At 40.4% G+C, this 16,216-nt stretch overlaps 1 protein-coding gene across 1 annotated transcript; it reads right to left on the bottom strand.

Annotated features, from left to right (window-relative positions):
- Positions 1-8,151: 8,151 nt before the first annotated feature.
- On the bottom strand, positions 8,152-15,196 carry tank (TRAF family member-associated NFKB activator). The gene is made up of 8 exons (XM_086144671.1): positions 15,045-15,196; positions 13,937-14,078; positions 13,569-13,677; positions 13,349-13,419; positions 11,258-11,316; positions 11,037-11,155; positions 9,780-10,177; positions 8,152-8,608 (listed from the first exon to the last, which is right to left on the bottom strand). The coding sequence occupies exons 2-8, from the start codon at positions 14,033-14,035 to the stop codon at positions 8,438-8,440; spliced, it is 1,026 nt and encodes a 341-aa protein (XP_086000797.1). The 5' UTR covers positions 14,036-14,078; positions 15,045-15,196; the 3' UTR covers positions 8,152-8,437.
- Positions 15,197-16,216: the final 1,020 nt, after the last annotated feature.

Raw genomic sequence — 16,216 nt, forward strand, 5'->3', positions numbered from 1 at the left:
GAACGAGAGAGGCTGCCGTCCGAACGCTGTCTCTCCGATGCGTACGCGACCGTCCCGGCCGGCTGGAGTCTATAAGAATCAGGACCGATGCGTACGCCCTAAATAATGGAAATCCGATTAGACCAAATTTGAAAACAGAGGTGAGAACATTCGCAGAGTGACAGAAAACATGAAGATGAGTGCTGCGGGTGAACAGTTGGTGGGTTGTCGCTGTGCTGCACTTGCAGGGAGGGGGTTGAATCTGCTTTCAAATTTTCACCCTGTTACCACACCTTGGTGGAAGGAGTTTGGGGCCTTTCACCACAAGCCAGGATTCCCACCCTTTAACTATCGGTTACATGGGCTCTAAAGAAAGAATCCATTTTGAAGCAATTTGCACTTAGTTTGTGCCACTACTGCGCTTCTGACAACATTGATTGCGAGTCTTCTTTTTAATTACCTAAGGGAGTGGATGACACCAGAGAAAAAGGTAAAAATGAGGAGAAAACTGGCTGGACACATGGTGAACTTCAGGATCAACTGTCAAATACAAATGTGTTGATGGTGTCAGAGCAATGCACCCAAAGTATTATATATTTGCTGACACAGCTTCAGAGACAGTGTAACAGTACACATCTGTAATTATACGATACGGCTATTTTTGAAAAGCAGCGGCGCGATACCGCGCGCAGTTTGCATTCGGGCGGCCTACTGGCGCACGCTGTTGTGGAAACAGCCGGGCGTTCGACACGAAGCGACATCACCTGTATTTGCTTCTTCCAGGTCTGACAGCTAGATCATTTGACGATGACAAGATAACACTTAAATGCAAAGGTGACGTGACAGTGTCTTCAGAGCCAGATGGATCGATACTCGGTAAGGCTTGTCAGGATCTGAGCAGTGATCCTTCACACATGATTTTTATGCCGCTCGTATCGAAATATCGCCGTCTGCCTCGACGCCTGGTATGTAATCAATGACAGGATTTTCTTTTCTATTTTGCAAACCAAGCATCGACATGTGCGGTTACTGTCAACGCGGGTGTCGCAGAATGCTTGACTTTCTTAAACAAACTCGATGTTTTCGGGCTCCAGAGAATGAAGTTTTTTTAGGCAAATGCATTAAAATGCTCACTACACGGCGTATCCACACGTCTGTAAAAAAAAAAAAAAAAATGTAAATACTTGTCATTATTATCATTATTATCAAGAGAATGAAGTTTCTTTAGGCAAATGCATTAAAATGCACACTACACGGCGTATCCATACGTCTGTTAAAAAAAAAATGTAAATACTGGTCATTATTATCAGAATAAAAATGATCAATGATCCATCAATTCGTCGTTGCAGTGAAAAGGCGCTCGAAAATGCCTGCTTTTCCAAAACGTCCCCCAGTGAGACAGCCAAGAAGTCCTGTGGATCAGTAAGAAAAACTCGGCAAGTTGCCTTGGTGACCATCCAGGATGCACCGACTGGCGCAATCTCTTTTTTTTTTTTTTTTTTTTTCCCCCGCTCTCTTTCCCTCTTCATATATACCCGTAAATAAAAAATAAAAATATATCTTTCAAATATTCAACAGTCCCTTTTGCTTAGGAGAGGTAAGGAGTATTGTTGAATAATGCAGCCAGACAGGGATCTCCCAGAGCTGGTCTCTGCAGGCATCACCGGGTAGATCTGATCCCACTTGAGTCGCATCTCTCACGGTGACATCATCATTCACACACTGAGATATGATAAGACAGTAGTATACTACTCTACTCCGTGAGCCAACTCTAAAGCCGGCAGTGGTGTTACTCATTTAAACCAATCTACTGGCCATCTGTTGATGCTGAAACCACAATTTCATTGCCGTTTCCAAATCGAACACCCTCCGTATGCCTTAAATGCTTTCTATTGGATGCTTGTGTATTTTTAGTTTGGGAGGTGGGGGGGGGGGTTGGGGGGGTTAATGGTACTCACATATTCTCATTTACCTGGTGTGATGCTTGTGGGTGTGTAAATGGAAAAAACCGCGGGGACAAGCGGCTAAGGAAGAGGAAAACAACATGTATGTGCAGCAGCGGCAGCAGCAGCAGGTCCCTACCTTGCAGATTAGGGCACGGGGAGCACTTTGCAGGTTGTTGTCAAAGGGAGGCGAGGGAGAATTGCGCTCCCTATCCCCAAGTTACACAAGGTGTGAACAAAATATGCGGCCAATTTGTTTTGTGCAGGAGAGGAGAAAAAAACAGAAATGTGCTGTTTTTGTCGTCCGTTTGGCACGTCGAATTTATTCCTCTTTTTAATTCTTCTAACGCCTTTGCTCCCGTTGACATCGGACACTTTCGCCGTTTCTGATTATGGCGATTTCAGCCACGCTAGAAGAAGCGACTTAAAAAAAACAGACAAAGCCTCAAAAGAAACCTGCCCGATCCAACAAGCTCAATCAAATCGCGAGGACAAAGAGAGAGTGTGAACATTGGCACAGGAATTACTGATCTTGGGGGAATTGGCAAGACCATTAGCAAGCAAGTGTATTACATATGGTGTGCCATTTTCACAGCTTCCACAAAGAGAACACAAAACGTGATATATCTCACTGTCTAAGACTAATAAACAACAACCCAGATATGCCGGATCTGTTCAAATCTGTGACAAAGACTTCAGGATCTCACAGAAGCCTCCAAAATTCGCATTTGAGCCTCGAAGCTGTGTCGTCTCATCTGAGCGAAGACAGAAAATGAAGCTGTCCTCCCACTATTTCTATGAGGTGTCAGTCAGGAGACTGGCCTGCCAGGATGAGTGGTGCTCTAATCAAGCCAGATGGTTTCTCAATACCGCATAACACAATCGAATGTATGCAGAATGTCTAACGGGGTTTGTATTCTTCTCCACGTGACACCAAGGTGCTCAGGCTGAGAAGGAGAGAACGACAACATGAAAACCCCCTCTAGAGGTACATCGTGAGTCTCCTCAGCCTCATAAACACGGATATGACTAACATTTTGGCAGTGTTTGTATCTGTTGTGTTGACAGACTGTTAGGACGAGGCCTTTGTCGTCTGAACTGAAAAGAGCTCGTACCTCGAGCGCTACCTTCTGTGTACCGACCCACTACACTTTATTATTGTAATTAGATGGTTCACCACACTTCCCTTTTGGTAAGAGCTGCTATCAATTATTGTATATTGTCAAAGTAGCTGCTAATGAATTGTGAAATTATTGTGTTATGGTGTGATTTTACCGGGCAAAAAACAGATTTCTTACACTCAGTCGCCTTTTTTTCAATTACATCTCGGAGGTGTTTTTTTTTTTTTTTTTTTTTTAAAGTCATTAAGTTAATTTAGTAAAAGGATGTCCATCCTACACTTTGCCAAAGGTGTTTTTGCAGGTGCTGTTAGCCAGAAGCTTCCCAGCCCCAGTGCAAAGCCTCCGCATCACATAAGGGGACTCCAACGAGACCACAAGAGTACTCAGGGTAAGTTTCACTGGGGACTTTGATATTCACACCTGTGCTAGGTGTTGTTTGGGAGTCTGATAAGCATGTGTGAAACCAGAGAGGTGATTGGAACGGAGACCTAATTTGAAAGGACAGATCATCTCAGAGCTATCTGTCAGTAGAGGAGGGCTGCGCCGCTTTTTGCTGCTTTGTATTTTCACATAGAACAATAGGAGGGGACTACGCTGATCAAACTCGGTGTATCATAGAGACCAATCCTGTGTCTGACGGAGGCTGCCTCGGCCATATGGGCGCGTGCGAAAAAAATAGAATGCCAAAGAACAGAAGAATTCAAGCCGTATGTGAAATTGAAATATTTCCGACGTCACGGTTTCATCGCCGACGGCTATCGCCATTCCAAAACGATGAAATCATCAATATGAAACGCGATACCGAGTCGTTCTATATGGCTAAATGATATTCGGAGACGGATAAACCTCAGGCGTTATCATTGCGGGATCAGAGGCTGAAAAACAAATTGCATGTGGATTGTTCCTCCTTTCTCTTCGTCGCTGATGTTCAGAGGCAGCCTGTTATTGGAGGTGTTAATTGGCAAATTTAGTACAAGTCAAGAGCCTGTTCCCTGTCGTCCTCGCCCAGCGAGGCTAGGTCATTAAACCGAGAATGGATTCTTTCATGCCGCCTTAACCCTTGAATTACAAGTTATCATTCTGCAGCAGCCCCGTGTTCCATCATAGCCCCCCGACTGTACAAAAAAAAAAAAAAAAAAGATAAACAACCTAAACCAATTTAACACTAACTTATTGAAAGTCAGGTGTTCACTCTCGCATTTATTTCAAGCGGCCGAGAGTCCCGAAAAAGTTAAACTAAATGCCTCCCGCCCGCCCCAAGTTCAGATATAAAATGGGTTTTTCCGGTTTTGCTGAGCGATGTGATTTTTTCGAACGGCGGTGTCGTCAAAGCGCCGGTGATCATTGCTTCTGCATTCTGTATATTGAACAGGCCCTCTCACCTGCCTGAAATGTGAGCCTCCTTTGGGGTTCTGGGTGCGATCGCACCGCTGCCTCTGTCATAACTTGCTGGGGCTGCCAAATCCCCGCTCCAGAAATCCAGACTCTCAGACCTACATCGAGACAAATGCAAAAGAGCGGGGCTGTTCTGAGACTTTAGACAGGCATCAGTGGCTTCAACACATTTAATCGAAACACGAAGGCAGCTCCGCCACTTATGCGCAGAGAGCATTAGGAGCCCAACGCATGGCAAGACAACTGTGAGGTGATACTCTCAGCTCACATCGCCATGAGAGTTGGCAGTCTCTCCTGCCAACAGTGACCAGTGCACAGACAGTTGAATATGCTTCTCTCCTAAGTTGTTAATTATCTAAATGACATTGATGTGAAGAGGCCATTCCAGCCAGGTGACCTTCATCCACTTGCTATCGCTCTGTTTGTTTCCATTAGATCCCTTTTTTTTTTCCCCCTCACTTGTGTTATACCATTTTGACAATGGCACGTTCTGACGAAAACCTTTCACGTATGAATAAGGTAATTCTTCAGACGGTTACGATACAACAACCAGCGTTAATGATGATAAAGAGACAGCTAATTAACTATGAGCAGACAATGATATTTGCAGGCATCCTGAGAAGTTATTGAGTGTCCCAATCACTGCTTCCACTAAATTACAACCGTTAATACGTTCATTATTTCACCAGATAAACTAAGGTAATTATTTGCAAAATTATATTGTTTTTTTTCTTGTTTCATTACGGACTTCTAAAGGTTTATATCAACTCCAGGATCTTTTTTTGAATATGCCTAAAATGAAAAATTGTTCATCACTGTAACAGGCGAATGAGATGAATTTGAGCAGGTAAAAAAATCGCTGTTTTAATTTCGGTCTGAATGTACTGAAGTGAAACAAGCAAGAATCTGCCGATGAATAATGATGAATATTAGTCGTAATATTCAATCATATTTAGGTGAGCACAACTCAACCGTCAGGCCAACCTTAACTGAGCGAAAGATTTGGTTTGAATGCGTCGTCGTATTTTCTGAATGTAAATCCTGAAATGTATTTTTGCCAATACACTGGCAAGTCTCCACATGTGGCCGACATTTACTCGTCAAACCGTTGGACATAAACAATAAATCAGCTGATAAATTTAAATCGCACTCTAGAAAATTTTCTATACAAATCAATGACATTACTGAATGCTATTTGCATCTTTATAGCCCCTCAACACCTACAGGTTATTTCCAACCTGACATGTTGTTAATGGTTCATAGTTTACTGTTTTATTTTATCTTTTAATTTTACAGTTCTTAATAATGGATTGAATTGTTTCCTGGTGTTGATCTGAAGCTATGCTTTTGAAGTATTATATTTCTTTTTCACTTTATTTCCAACAGCATATGTATTTATGAAACTTAACCCTTTGATTCATGACCCATGATATACTGAGTTAAAAAAATGTTAATAGCTGTCCACTGTAGTGACCGTCATGCATGAAGGGGTTCATGTATCATACTTTGTATTGCATAATCTACTATTCCGAGCAATATGCATTTTTATATACTAGGAATTATGCTTTTTTTTTTTGTGCCACAAAACCAATTTTGCAAGCTGCTATTCTAACTTTTAAAGACATAAACATGAGGATATTATTCAACTGCCAGCAAACACCCCAACACAATCAACTCAGAATAACATGCCTCAGTTAATAGTCTTTCTATAGTGGAATCGGTGAGCTGAAACAGGCAATGGAAGCGTGCCAGCGACAACAACGCGTGTCCATTTCTTCCCTGTCTTCTCTACTTGGAAACGACTGTGGTCCCCTGAAGCCGGCGACTTCCATGTCTCCCCGAACTCTCTGCAGCACCGACTGGCGGTACAGAAGCACTGCTGATTAGCATGTAGTAATGATGGTGAGCTGGGCTCCATTGTTCTAACACCTCCCCTTCTCCTCCGCACCAATCTGTCACCAGTCAGTGAGCAAGAGCAGCCTCAAATGCTTCCCTCCACAAATGAGATGGATAATTAGTTGCCCCTCACGAATGCTGCACTCTTCTCACCCCTGATTGCTTTCACCTTCTTGCTCCTGGCAATTTTGACACCTTGTAATCAGCCTGCTACTTCTCTGCCTCAATCTATATCCATCTCCTTTTTGTTGTCTCGTCTCAATCATATTATTTCTCAAATCTCTTTCAAATCGGCCGCATTTGGTCACAATTGTTCCAATTGCAAAAAGGAGGGGGGGACGGGATGGGGCGGTTTTGAACCTACTCTAAATTATTCTCAAATTTGTTTTGCTGAATTGTGTTGAGCTTCAGTAGCTGCAGAAAACACGCGGAAATATTAGCTGTCAGTACAAGTTTTCTCTTCCAAATCATATTAAATGACAAAATAATTATGAGCAAGCAGCTGTTCGTGATCCCAGAGAGAAAAGCATGTAGGCAGCACAATGCTCAACTCTTCACAGATTACCCAGAGAGGATCATGAGGGATATGCATTTGCCAGACATCTCTGAATAATTCCTTGGTGTCCGCAGTGCCGTGAGTTGTAAAATTATCTTTTTTTGTCGGTGCCAGAAGATAAACATGTATTTTGTTTTGCTCTGAGACTTTGACCGAGATGTTATATTTGCCACGGTAAATGCAACAACTGTATAATCATGTGCTTCTGTCACAAAGATATATTGTGCCTTAATTGCTCATTAGTTGGGAACAGTTGATATCTCCCCCTTCTGAGCTATTTCTGTAGTACAACGTAAGGTTGAGAGCCAAATATCAGTTTAGGTTAAAATAACAAATCAATCAGTCTACTACAAAGTATTTGATTAGAACAAGTGATTTATAATATTCAACACTTGTGAAGAGAGGTAAGAAAAAAAATAGGTTGATTGTTTGCAGTCTTAATGCCAATTCATCTAATCTGAAAGGTCTAATCTATATAACAAAATGCTCCAACCCAGACGGCGCCCCAGTTCCTCAAGCATCATCAGGCTGAACGCTAGAAGTTGCTGTTCAATTGTGTCACCAAGGTGTGAAAAATACACGAGTCAGAAGATGATGGCTCTGCTTCCAAAGAATAGTGAAGTTGTCGATATTCTCATAGGTAAATCCACTTGCTCATGAGGGAGTAAATATTAAAATAAATAACTGCAGAAAACTAATTATATTGCAGAAATAAGCCAGGAATTGTAGAATCGTAAGGTAATTGCCCTAATTGGGCCTAATGTTTTCACGCCCTGTGCTTCGTGTTTGTCTCTGTTAAGAGCAATTTTGGTGCTCGATGAACATATGGCACTGCAACTTTTCAGCTGATTCCCAAAATGAAAATATTTTAAACTGCTGCAAGAAGGACATGCAGATGCTTTATATTATTGTGCTGGCATCTACAGTGCGAGGAAAATTAATGTAAAAATAGTGTTAGTAAATATGATGCTTGTATGATTAGTGCATGCTTGTCTGATTAGATCCATATTGTTGGCATTTATAAGACACAACATATGGAGGGACACAATGAGCTAAAAAAGCGGAGGGTGAATGCAGTGCCCTGTTTTTCTAAGATATTTTTATCCGCTTTCAATTTATTACGACCGTGGCTGAAAAGGTAGCAATTTGTTCAAGCAGGTTATATTTAAAATATTTTTGAAAACAGGCAACAAAAATGAATTCATTGTGGTTCTCTTCAATAAAGATACTTATTTGCTTTATATATATAAATAGGCTGAAAATGATTCAAAGATAAAAAAAGTAGGAGTAAATGTTGGCTTTATTTGCCCATATATACCTTTTATGCATCACTGTCACTTAGTTTAAGAGTGAAATCTCAACATGGTTTTAGAAAAATATTGTGAAGAAATTGTACCATTAAATTCTTCAGTATTAAATAAATTGATTCAAGTGTCATTTTGAATATCCAGTACAGCGCATGTACTTCATGGCAGGCAGGACTGGATCACGTATACAGTAACTCTTGGAGTAGTTGTGGCCTCGCCTTCCAGTCTCTGCCTGTGATGTCAATTGTCGGCTTCATTCGTTGGAGAGAAATGTGAGTAGAGGTGGCTTTTCATTTGGTAGTGTGGAACCACAGCATGGCAGAAAGCACATTTATCAGGACTGCTGCTCTGATGTGTTGCCAGCTCTGTCCCTGTGTTAGCTGCGTCGTGTAGCTCCGGGCTCCAGAGAGGCTGCAGAGCGAAAGGAACCAGAAAGAGAGAGAGAGACGTATTAATCATTCACTAAACAACCTTTACACTCACTCTGTTGAAGCGTGCCGAACCACTTTCTTGTTGGTCTGAGTATCTGTTGCAGGGCTGGGCAGTATATCTGTAGCCAACATTGTCTCTGTGAGATATTGGTTTTAAACATCAAAACTGCGATTATCATTTTAATGTCCGTGTGTAATTTAAAAAGACATAATCTGATAATCTGTATTTATATTTCTGACAAATCTTGACAAACCGAGGGAATTCTTTTAACCGACGAATTCATGTTTCACGTATTCAAAATCTTGGAAATGGCTATGAGTAAAAATTCTGCGAAATCTGCAGCTATCAGAAACGCAATCAGACGAAAATTAAAAAAGATACTAACTAAAAAGTAGCGAGGAAAAAAAATGAAAGAAAATAAACAGGAAAGTTACCACAGATACCAAAAGGTGTGATCCGTAGTGTCTGGTTTTTTTTTTTTTTTTAATGATGGAGGATTTTCCTCTGTTTGCTTGGAGAACAATTTATTTATTTGTGTTGTGTATCTTAAATGATTAATGTGTAGGGCGAGAATCTGTGAAAAACAGGCTGCCGCATGTCGTGTTATTGTTATTATTATTCCTATATTGTCTAGTCTTGAATACTGAGAACTTGTGATGGACCTAACATTTTGAACACACAGTCACAGTGATGACTATTTTTTATTTTATTCTTATTAATGTGTCCGTTACCAGTCCTGCTTATTAAGAAATGTCCACGTTGGTTGGGGGGGGGGGGGGGGGGTCAAACTTTAAAATTTTATAGCATGTCAGCATTTTACAATTTCTACAGACATTTAAATAAACCAGCACATTAAATCCCACCAGCGTTGATACTTTTTCATCAAATTCTGACACCGTGATGTGCTTCCATCTGGCTAGCACTTTCCACCAAATAATATGCCAAATATAACCAGAACATCCATGCTTAAAGTTAAAAAAAAAAAAAAAAAAAATTAAAGAATAAGCACTCATTACGCCGTAATGTGCTTCAAAATAAGCCAAGGGGATTTTTTTGGACTTCACACGCTTTCACTCCTCCATTAGCAAAGACCAATCAGAAACTGATAATTTGCTACTACTTTTCTCAGACCTTTTCCTGTGATTCTCACCTGCTGGGGCCCCCGTACACTCTCTTGGGAGAGCGAAGACGATATTGAATGAGGGGGGAATGTATTGTAGACAAAAGGACCAGGCAGCTCCAAGGGCTTCACCTCTGTTAGTGCAGTGGGGACAGTGGCGAGAGGCTGGGCCATGTGCATGGTCAGCCCAGCGTGTCTCTCCGGGGTGCTGTTCAGGAAGTCATATTCACTGGCAGCAGAAGGTGGGAATTTGACACTAAGTTTGGTGAGAGAGTCTACAAAGTCCCTATCTTCGGGGCTGGCACCACGAGATGCCAGAGACGTAGGCGGGAGTGGGATATCCACTGCTGCCCTTAGCGCTGAGGGAAAGGGCGTCTCTGCCTCTGCTGTACGGTCTGTGCACTGGATCGGCATCGAGAACCTCTGATCTGTCAGATGGCAGAAACAGTTTTTCTACCTCAGTAAACACGTTGATACATTCCAGAGCAGGTTTTAAGAACATTTGATGCTGGCAAATGAGACGCACAAGAAAAATTCTTTTATGCTGCCTCTATTGAACAATTCAAAAAGGGTATTTCTACAATAATAAAGATATTACCACGTGTATAAAGTGATTCGAAATGAGATAATTGGAAATAGAGTGTTCGGTGCACAGCTTAATAAAGTGACACATTAATGAAAAGAAACTTTCTATGATAATTAAACTCACCATGTATTTTACTTTATTCATTACAATATTACTTATCGGCAATTCTTTTTTCACACAAGATCCCAACATCTTTAGATGTTGTTACCTATATGTATTTTTCTGAAGTACTTCTCCAATAGGATTGCATTCATTTTACATACTAATAATAGGAGCAGTGGCTAACAGTATTTAACTCTTATAAAGGACCTCATTCTCATTTTATTATAAGAGTTAGACTTTCTCTCTCTGACAAAATTGGCTTGTGATGCGTTCAGTGCTGAACACATAAAACCATTGTCTTATGTATATCCATATATTTGATCCGAACTTGATGGTTTGAATGTAACACATAAAAGAACAATGTGTCACATTATTCAATACAGAATGATTATTTAATGTCATACAACATTTTTGTAACGGGAGATTTGGAATACATTATCCCGCCTATTGTAGTAATTTCACAACAGGTCTCTTGGACCAACTCCTTGCATTAGACATTATTAGTTTAGTGAAAATGGTAAAGGTATTAAATGCAATGCACAAAAATTGAAAAACAAGTAGAGCTATGTTGTAGCACATTTTAAAATTATTAATATTACCATTTGATGAATCGTTTCCTCCATGGAATCGTTTCAGGTGATCTTTTTGTCTTCTAGTTATAGACCGGATCTGCCGGAATGTTCCCTGAATTGCTTCAAATGCATCCAGCATTTCCTGGCTGACAAAAGATAGATAAAGTCTGAGGTGTCGGGGGGAAAGCACAGGTCAACTGCAATGGGCATGATTTTAAAAAGGCATTTGTGCAAGGAGAGAGACATACTAATCAACGCTGATGTTGACAGGCATAATAGGAGCAACGGCAACAGTGCCCACATTCTCCTGAAAGAGAGCACATCACATTTATAGCAATGAGAAAAGATAAATCTAATCCATACTGTGAGTGCATCTGTAGTTTGACATGCGCATTGAAAATGTCAGTTTGCAAGGATATGACAGTGAGGCTTGAGGTGTTGGAGGATACAGCTATGTAAAGCTCTAGCACCACCTTGTGCAGTGAAAGTGGATGCACCTTCTAGGACACAAAAACAAAAAAAAAGGCTGGACATGTAGATTTCATCAGGTCAAACTTCTGCAAACATACAGAGATGTTCGTATTATCAGTGAAAATTAACGCAAATGAAAATTATCTGTCCACTGTCACGAAATCCCCCCATCTTAGAAATGTGTAAACAAAGGTGTCAAAATCCTTGGAAAAGACTGAGGCTTATGCTGCTAGCTTGAGCATGAGAAATGTCTTTTTTCTCATAACTGGATCCTGACTGAAAAATCATCAGGCTGCTGTTTTGTTTTGTTTTTTTTAAATTATTGTCTGATTTAGTGTGTCATAGATAAATTACTATCTGTTTTTTTATATGCCATTAATGTAGAAGGGATCAAAGTGTAATAGTTTAAACTGTTAATTGTGTCGCTTTTGCAAAGTTTGTCCAGCAGGGAGCAATACAACTCCAGGCCTCCCCTCATAATTTTGCTGAGCGCCTTGATACAACTGACAGAGCAGAGCAAAGCGCACGTTCTTCATTTGCAAATAGAATACACGACATAAAACGATAACAAAACACAATCCCTTCTTGCAACTTTTAAGAGATGCTAAACAAGGTCCAACAGAAGTCGTGTCAGCCTGTTTTTGCTCCACTGAACTAGCTGCAATGCACATACACATTTCACGCACACAAGAGCTGAGCAGTGTTAATCCATCTTGCTTAAATCAGATCATCATATTTAGAAACCACTGGCTGTAACAAGTGATCAGTGTAACTATTAAAACAGTAGAAAAAAAAGAGGCATTTAAAATGCACTGTGAGATGTGTAAATGGCAAGGAAAGCTGATGGGCACACTCTGCACAACCCCACCTCTCTTTTTTTCTCTTATTTGTGCTGCAGTGATTATCCTCTCACTTTTATCACATTACATACGTTGGTAGCTTTCTGAGAAGTGTTTACAATCTGTTGATTTAAATGACGAGTTGAACACATGTGTAGTTCACTGACAGCGGGTGTAGGATGGAATGGGTGAGCTTGATAAAGAAAAGCATGAATGTCAGTGGTAGCAAAATATTGTTATAAATTGCATTTACACCGTGTCTTGTCTTATATTTTTTCACTTCTTTTTGTCAATTAAAAAGAGCCATCACAAACTAACTGATATGAGCCAGATATATACAGCATCCAGATTACCCAGTTTTCTTTGTAATGAATGGGTTTCATTTGTATTGATATTCTTTCTATTATTGTCCTCTATGCTGCGACAACACTGCATTTCCTTTCTGCTGGACTGATTAAGGATTAACCTATCCTGTCAATATAGATACATAAGATAATACTTAATTGATCCCCATTGGGGAAATTTGAGATGAACACAAAAAAGGAAATTTGCAGTTTGTCATTGCAGTGCTCATATTTACACTCACATTAATAGTTTTAACAAATAGCATTTTTTATTCAACAAAACTAAATGAGAAATATAATCATCATCCTCATAACACTATTTTGATGGGGCTCTTTTAAAGAATGACACTGAATTCAGAATCAGATGAAAACTCTCTGGTTGGATCACATGGATCAACCTGGCCCTGCCTTGAGCTTCATAACAACTGCTGAGCTTTTTCACCTTTGACATATCTTAAGTCTACACCCCTGCTAACACCACATTGGCTAGTTCTTGCAGAAATGCTACTGAGTGTTTGTCTTTTTGCACACGTGTTTGTGAGTGCGTGTGTATGTGTGTGAGTGAGAGAGGAAGCTCCAAGTATGAACATGCATTATTTAAACTGTGAGAGTGATGAATTAATAGGTCTAAGGCCATCACATTGCTATCTCTAGCTAATGTAGACATAGAGAGCAGTCAACATACCGGGTATTGTTTTTTCCTATAAGCACCAGACCCATCAAGGAGATGGTTGCAAGGATCACATTTCATCTCTCCTTGGAATCCAAAAGAGTTCAAATTAACAATATGTACATGACAGTGAAAGATGAGAAAGTTTTGGGGTAGTACCTAATTTAAGACAAAACTTCACCATATACAATATATTGTACATCTTTTAGAGTTCACATGTGCACATTTCACTAACCTGCAGGTTTCCTTGTTGCTAACAACTGGGCTTCAAGTACTGAAATCAACTGCTGCTGATCCTCTATCTGCTTTTGAAGTTTTTGAGTGTGTCGCTCATAATGTTCAGTCTGCAAAATGAGGTTTCTGTTATTTGTTTCGTTAGGATATATGCAATCTGCTCAGTGTTTTTGTACATCTGTGTGTGTCAGATTTTCACACAAACATTAAATTATTGGTTTTAAAACAGATTTGTTGCCATTTGACGGTCATTAAAATAGGGTAAACAGACTTCCTACCAATACATTCGAGAAAAGGTACTGAAATAACACAATATGCTCATTTCTCATGTTTCTGTAATATGCGGCTATAAAGACGCAGCTCTCTTACCATTTTCTGCAGCTCCTTTTTAGCATTGTCCTTTTCAATGGAGACCTGGCGATAAGCTTCAAAAGCTTTGTTGAGCTGATCTCCAATGTTCCTTTCCATTCCGTGTGCTCCACGTTCATCACGGACCGAGCTGACATGAGCTCTGCGTGAGAAGACACACAGGGACAAGGAACATACTAATGTTTAAGTCATGAATTTAAAAATATATTCTTGACAAGCATTTTCTGCACATCCAATTTGCTTTAAAATAAGACTGAAAAATGGTGTATCGCTGCCAGGTTTTTGCAAATTAATTTTGCAGTGGCAGTAATGCTCTAAAGATATGCTTCTACCTTTTTTCATCACTTCTTCTCATCGGCCCTTGATGCGGGTTTAGGTCAACAATTTACTTTTTGTTGTTCCTGGTGGCATTCCATTTCAATGAATATAAATGTTGTGTTTTTACTTTTCCTTAATTTGTATATGAGGGTAAATCGCATGTGGTCTATAAGACGGCCCAGCACTTTAATCTGGTGGCTTGATAGCCTATTTAAATTTTGACTTTTGCCATTTGGCACTTCTATAAAATTTCAGTGAAACATTGTAATTGTGATTTTAGTGATCAGATGTTTAACATTGGCCTGGGAGGCATGAAAAATGGAAAATGCCCCGTTGTTGTTGGTTTGTTTTTTGTAAATAGAGTAGACACTGTAAATGTGCTTTTAAAGTCTCTGCCAGCTTGAAGCAACACTTTATTACTATTTATTACCTTTATTTTTCTTTAAAGCTCGTTATTTTATATAGGAGCTCTGAGATGATGTGGACAAAAAAAATTGGGCTGATCGAATATTTCAATTGAATTTTTCAAGGAGACAACATGGTGCGTCGGTTCTTTGTTATGAAAGGGGCCTTTAAAAAATAACGAAATGAATAATTAATAATAAGTAATGATGAATAACTTTCGTGGGGTGGATTTTGCTGGCATTTGGAGAGTCGTTAAAAGCGACTAAACACAGTTCCGTATTCTATAGCTCGATTAGCCATAGCCCATTCAACCGGTGGCAACACGACTTCACGACAACTCCCCGTGGCCCGTGTACTCCTCCGCGGCCGGTCGGTATCCGCTTACCTTCATGTAAAAGTCCGACACGTCGTGCCGAAGCCGCCCCACTTTGGTTCGGTCGTTGTTCACACGAAAAAAGTCACGAAACGCGACCGTCGAGCCGGGCTAAGAGTGTTTTACATAGCCTAGTTAGTGGAGTTGGGAACTTCCCTCGGGGAATCCCCCCGCTTCAGAGACTTCCGCTTTGACTCCGCGGCAGCCAATCAGCGCGCAGCTCATTGCAGCGCAGGCCGGTTGAGGGTTCTTCCAGCCCCCGCGTCTGCGCTGCCAAACAGCCCCCAGCAGAAAGCTCCTCTCTGGTCTGCTACATTTTTCAGCTTTTCTCTTGCTTTTTTTCTATCCTACGTGCATCTTTTAACTCTCTCCTCTCTTGCAGTTGAGGGATTCAGACCGGCGTACTGCAGGTAGCAACCTGGGAGGTAAGTTTGTCTGTGCGTCACCTTAAAACAATGCACATGAACTAAAGAGCATCACATAAGTCGTCGTTATTGATAAAAACAAACGAAAAGAAATGAGATGTGGATCAAAAAGGTAGATGTTTCCAGACAACACTCACATTTAACTGCACAAACATCCAGTTGATGAAATTGTAGATATTCAAAGAGGTCAAAAAAGCACAGGGTTATGCAATCGAGGCCCTCCTCAATTTAAAGAGAAACAAAACAAAAACAAACAAACAAAAAAAAACAAGGGAATTGTTCAATGGCATAATGACCTAATTAATGTAAAACTCCCCTTACACTTAAAACACGTCTCTTCCCATTCCTACAGATGAAAGTTTCGGATTTCACTGTGCAAGAATGACTTTTGTGAAGTTTCCGCACAAGAAGACTGTCAACACTGTCGCTCGTGAAAGTTTATATTTTATGTGCACGTTTAAAGTCAGATTTTAAGAGGCAGGCCTACGAGCCCCACCGAGCACATGAAAACTCCAAATTGTGTGACATATTCAAATCCTCTGGAATTCTTAAAGGAATTTCAGATAATGACACATTCAAATTAAGTCAGTCCAGTGAAAAAAAATTCCAATGTTGTTGTCACACATATGAGTTACATGCTTGCATTTACACCTTAACTAAACATATAATGTTACACACAACTTGGGTTTTGTCTCCAATGTGTTTTGGAGTCCTCTGAGGGCAAAGTAATAGTTGCATAACAAGGACAACCAGCAGATG

The sequence above is a fragment of the Fistularia commersonii genome, chromosome 4, assembly GCF_037954325.1.
Source record: "Fistularia commersonii isolate RoL2024-O1a breed Wild chromosome 4, RoL_Fcom_v1.0, whole genome shotgun sequence".
Taxonomy (NCBI): domain Eukaryota; kingdom Metazoa; phylum Chordata; class Actinopteri; order Syngnathiformes; family Fistulariidae; genus Fistularia; species Fistularia commersonii.

What these genes read in the sequence shown, in the direction of transcription:
- tank (XM_086144671.1), bottom strand. Translation starts at nt 14,035, where the DNA reads ATGGAAAGGAACATTGGAGATCAGCTCAACAAAGCTTTTGAAGCTTAT. An exon ending in AAAAGGAGCTGCAGAAAATG is followed by an intron (nt 13,678 to 13,936) that starts GTAAGAGAGCTG and finishes CTCATTTTGCAG; the next exon opens with ACTGAACATTATGAGCGACA. An exon ending in AGGAAACGATTCATCAAATG is followed by an intron (nt 10,178 to 11,036) that starts GTAATATTAATA and finishes GCCATCTGACAG; the next exon opens with ATCAGAGGTTCTCGATGCCG.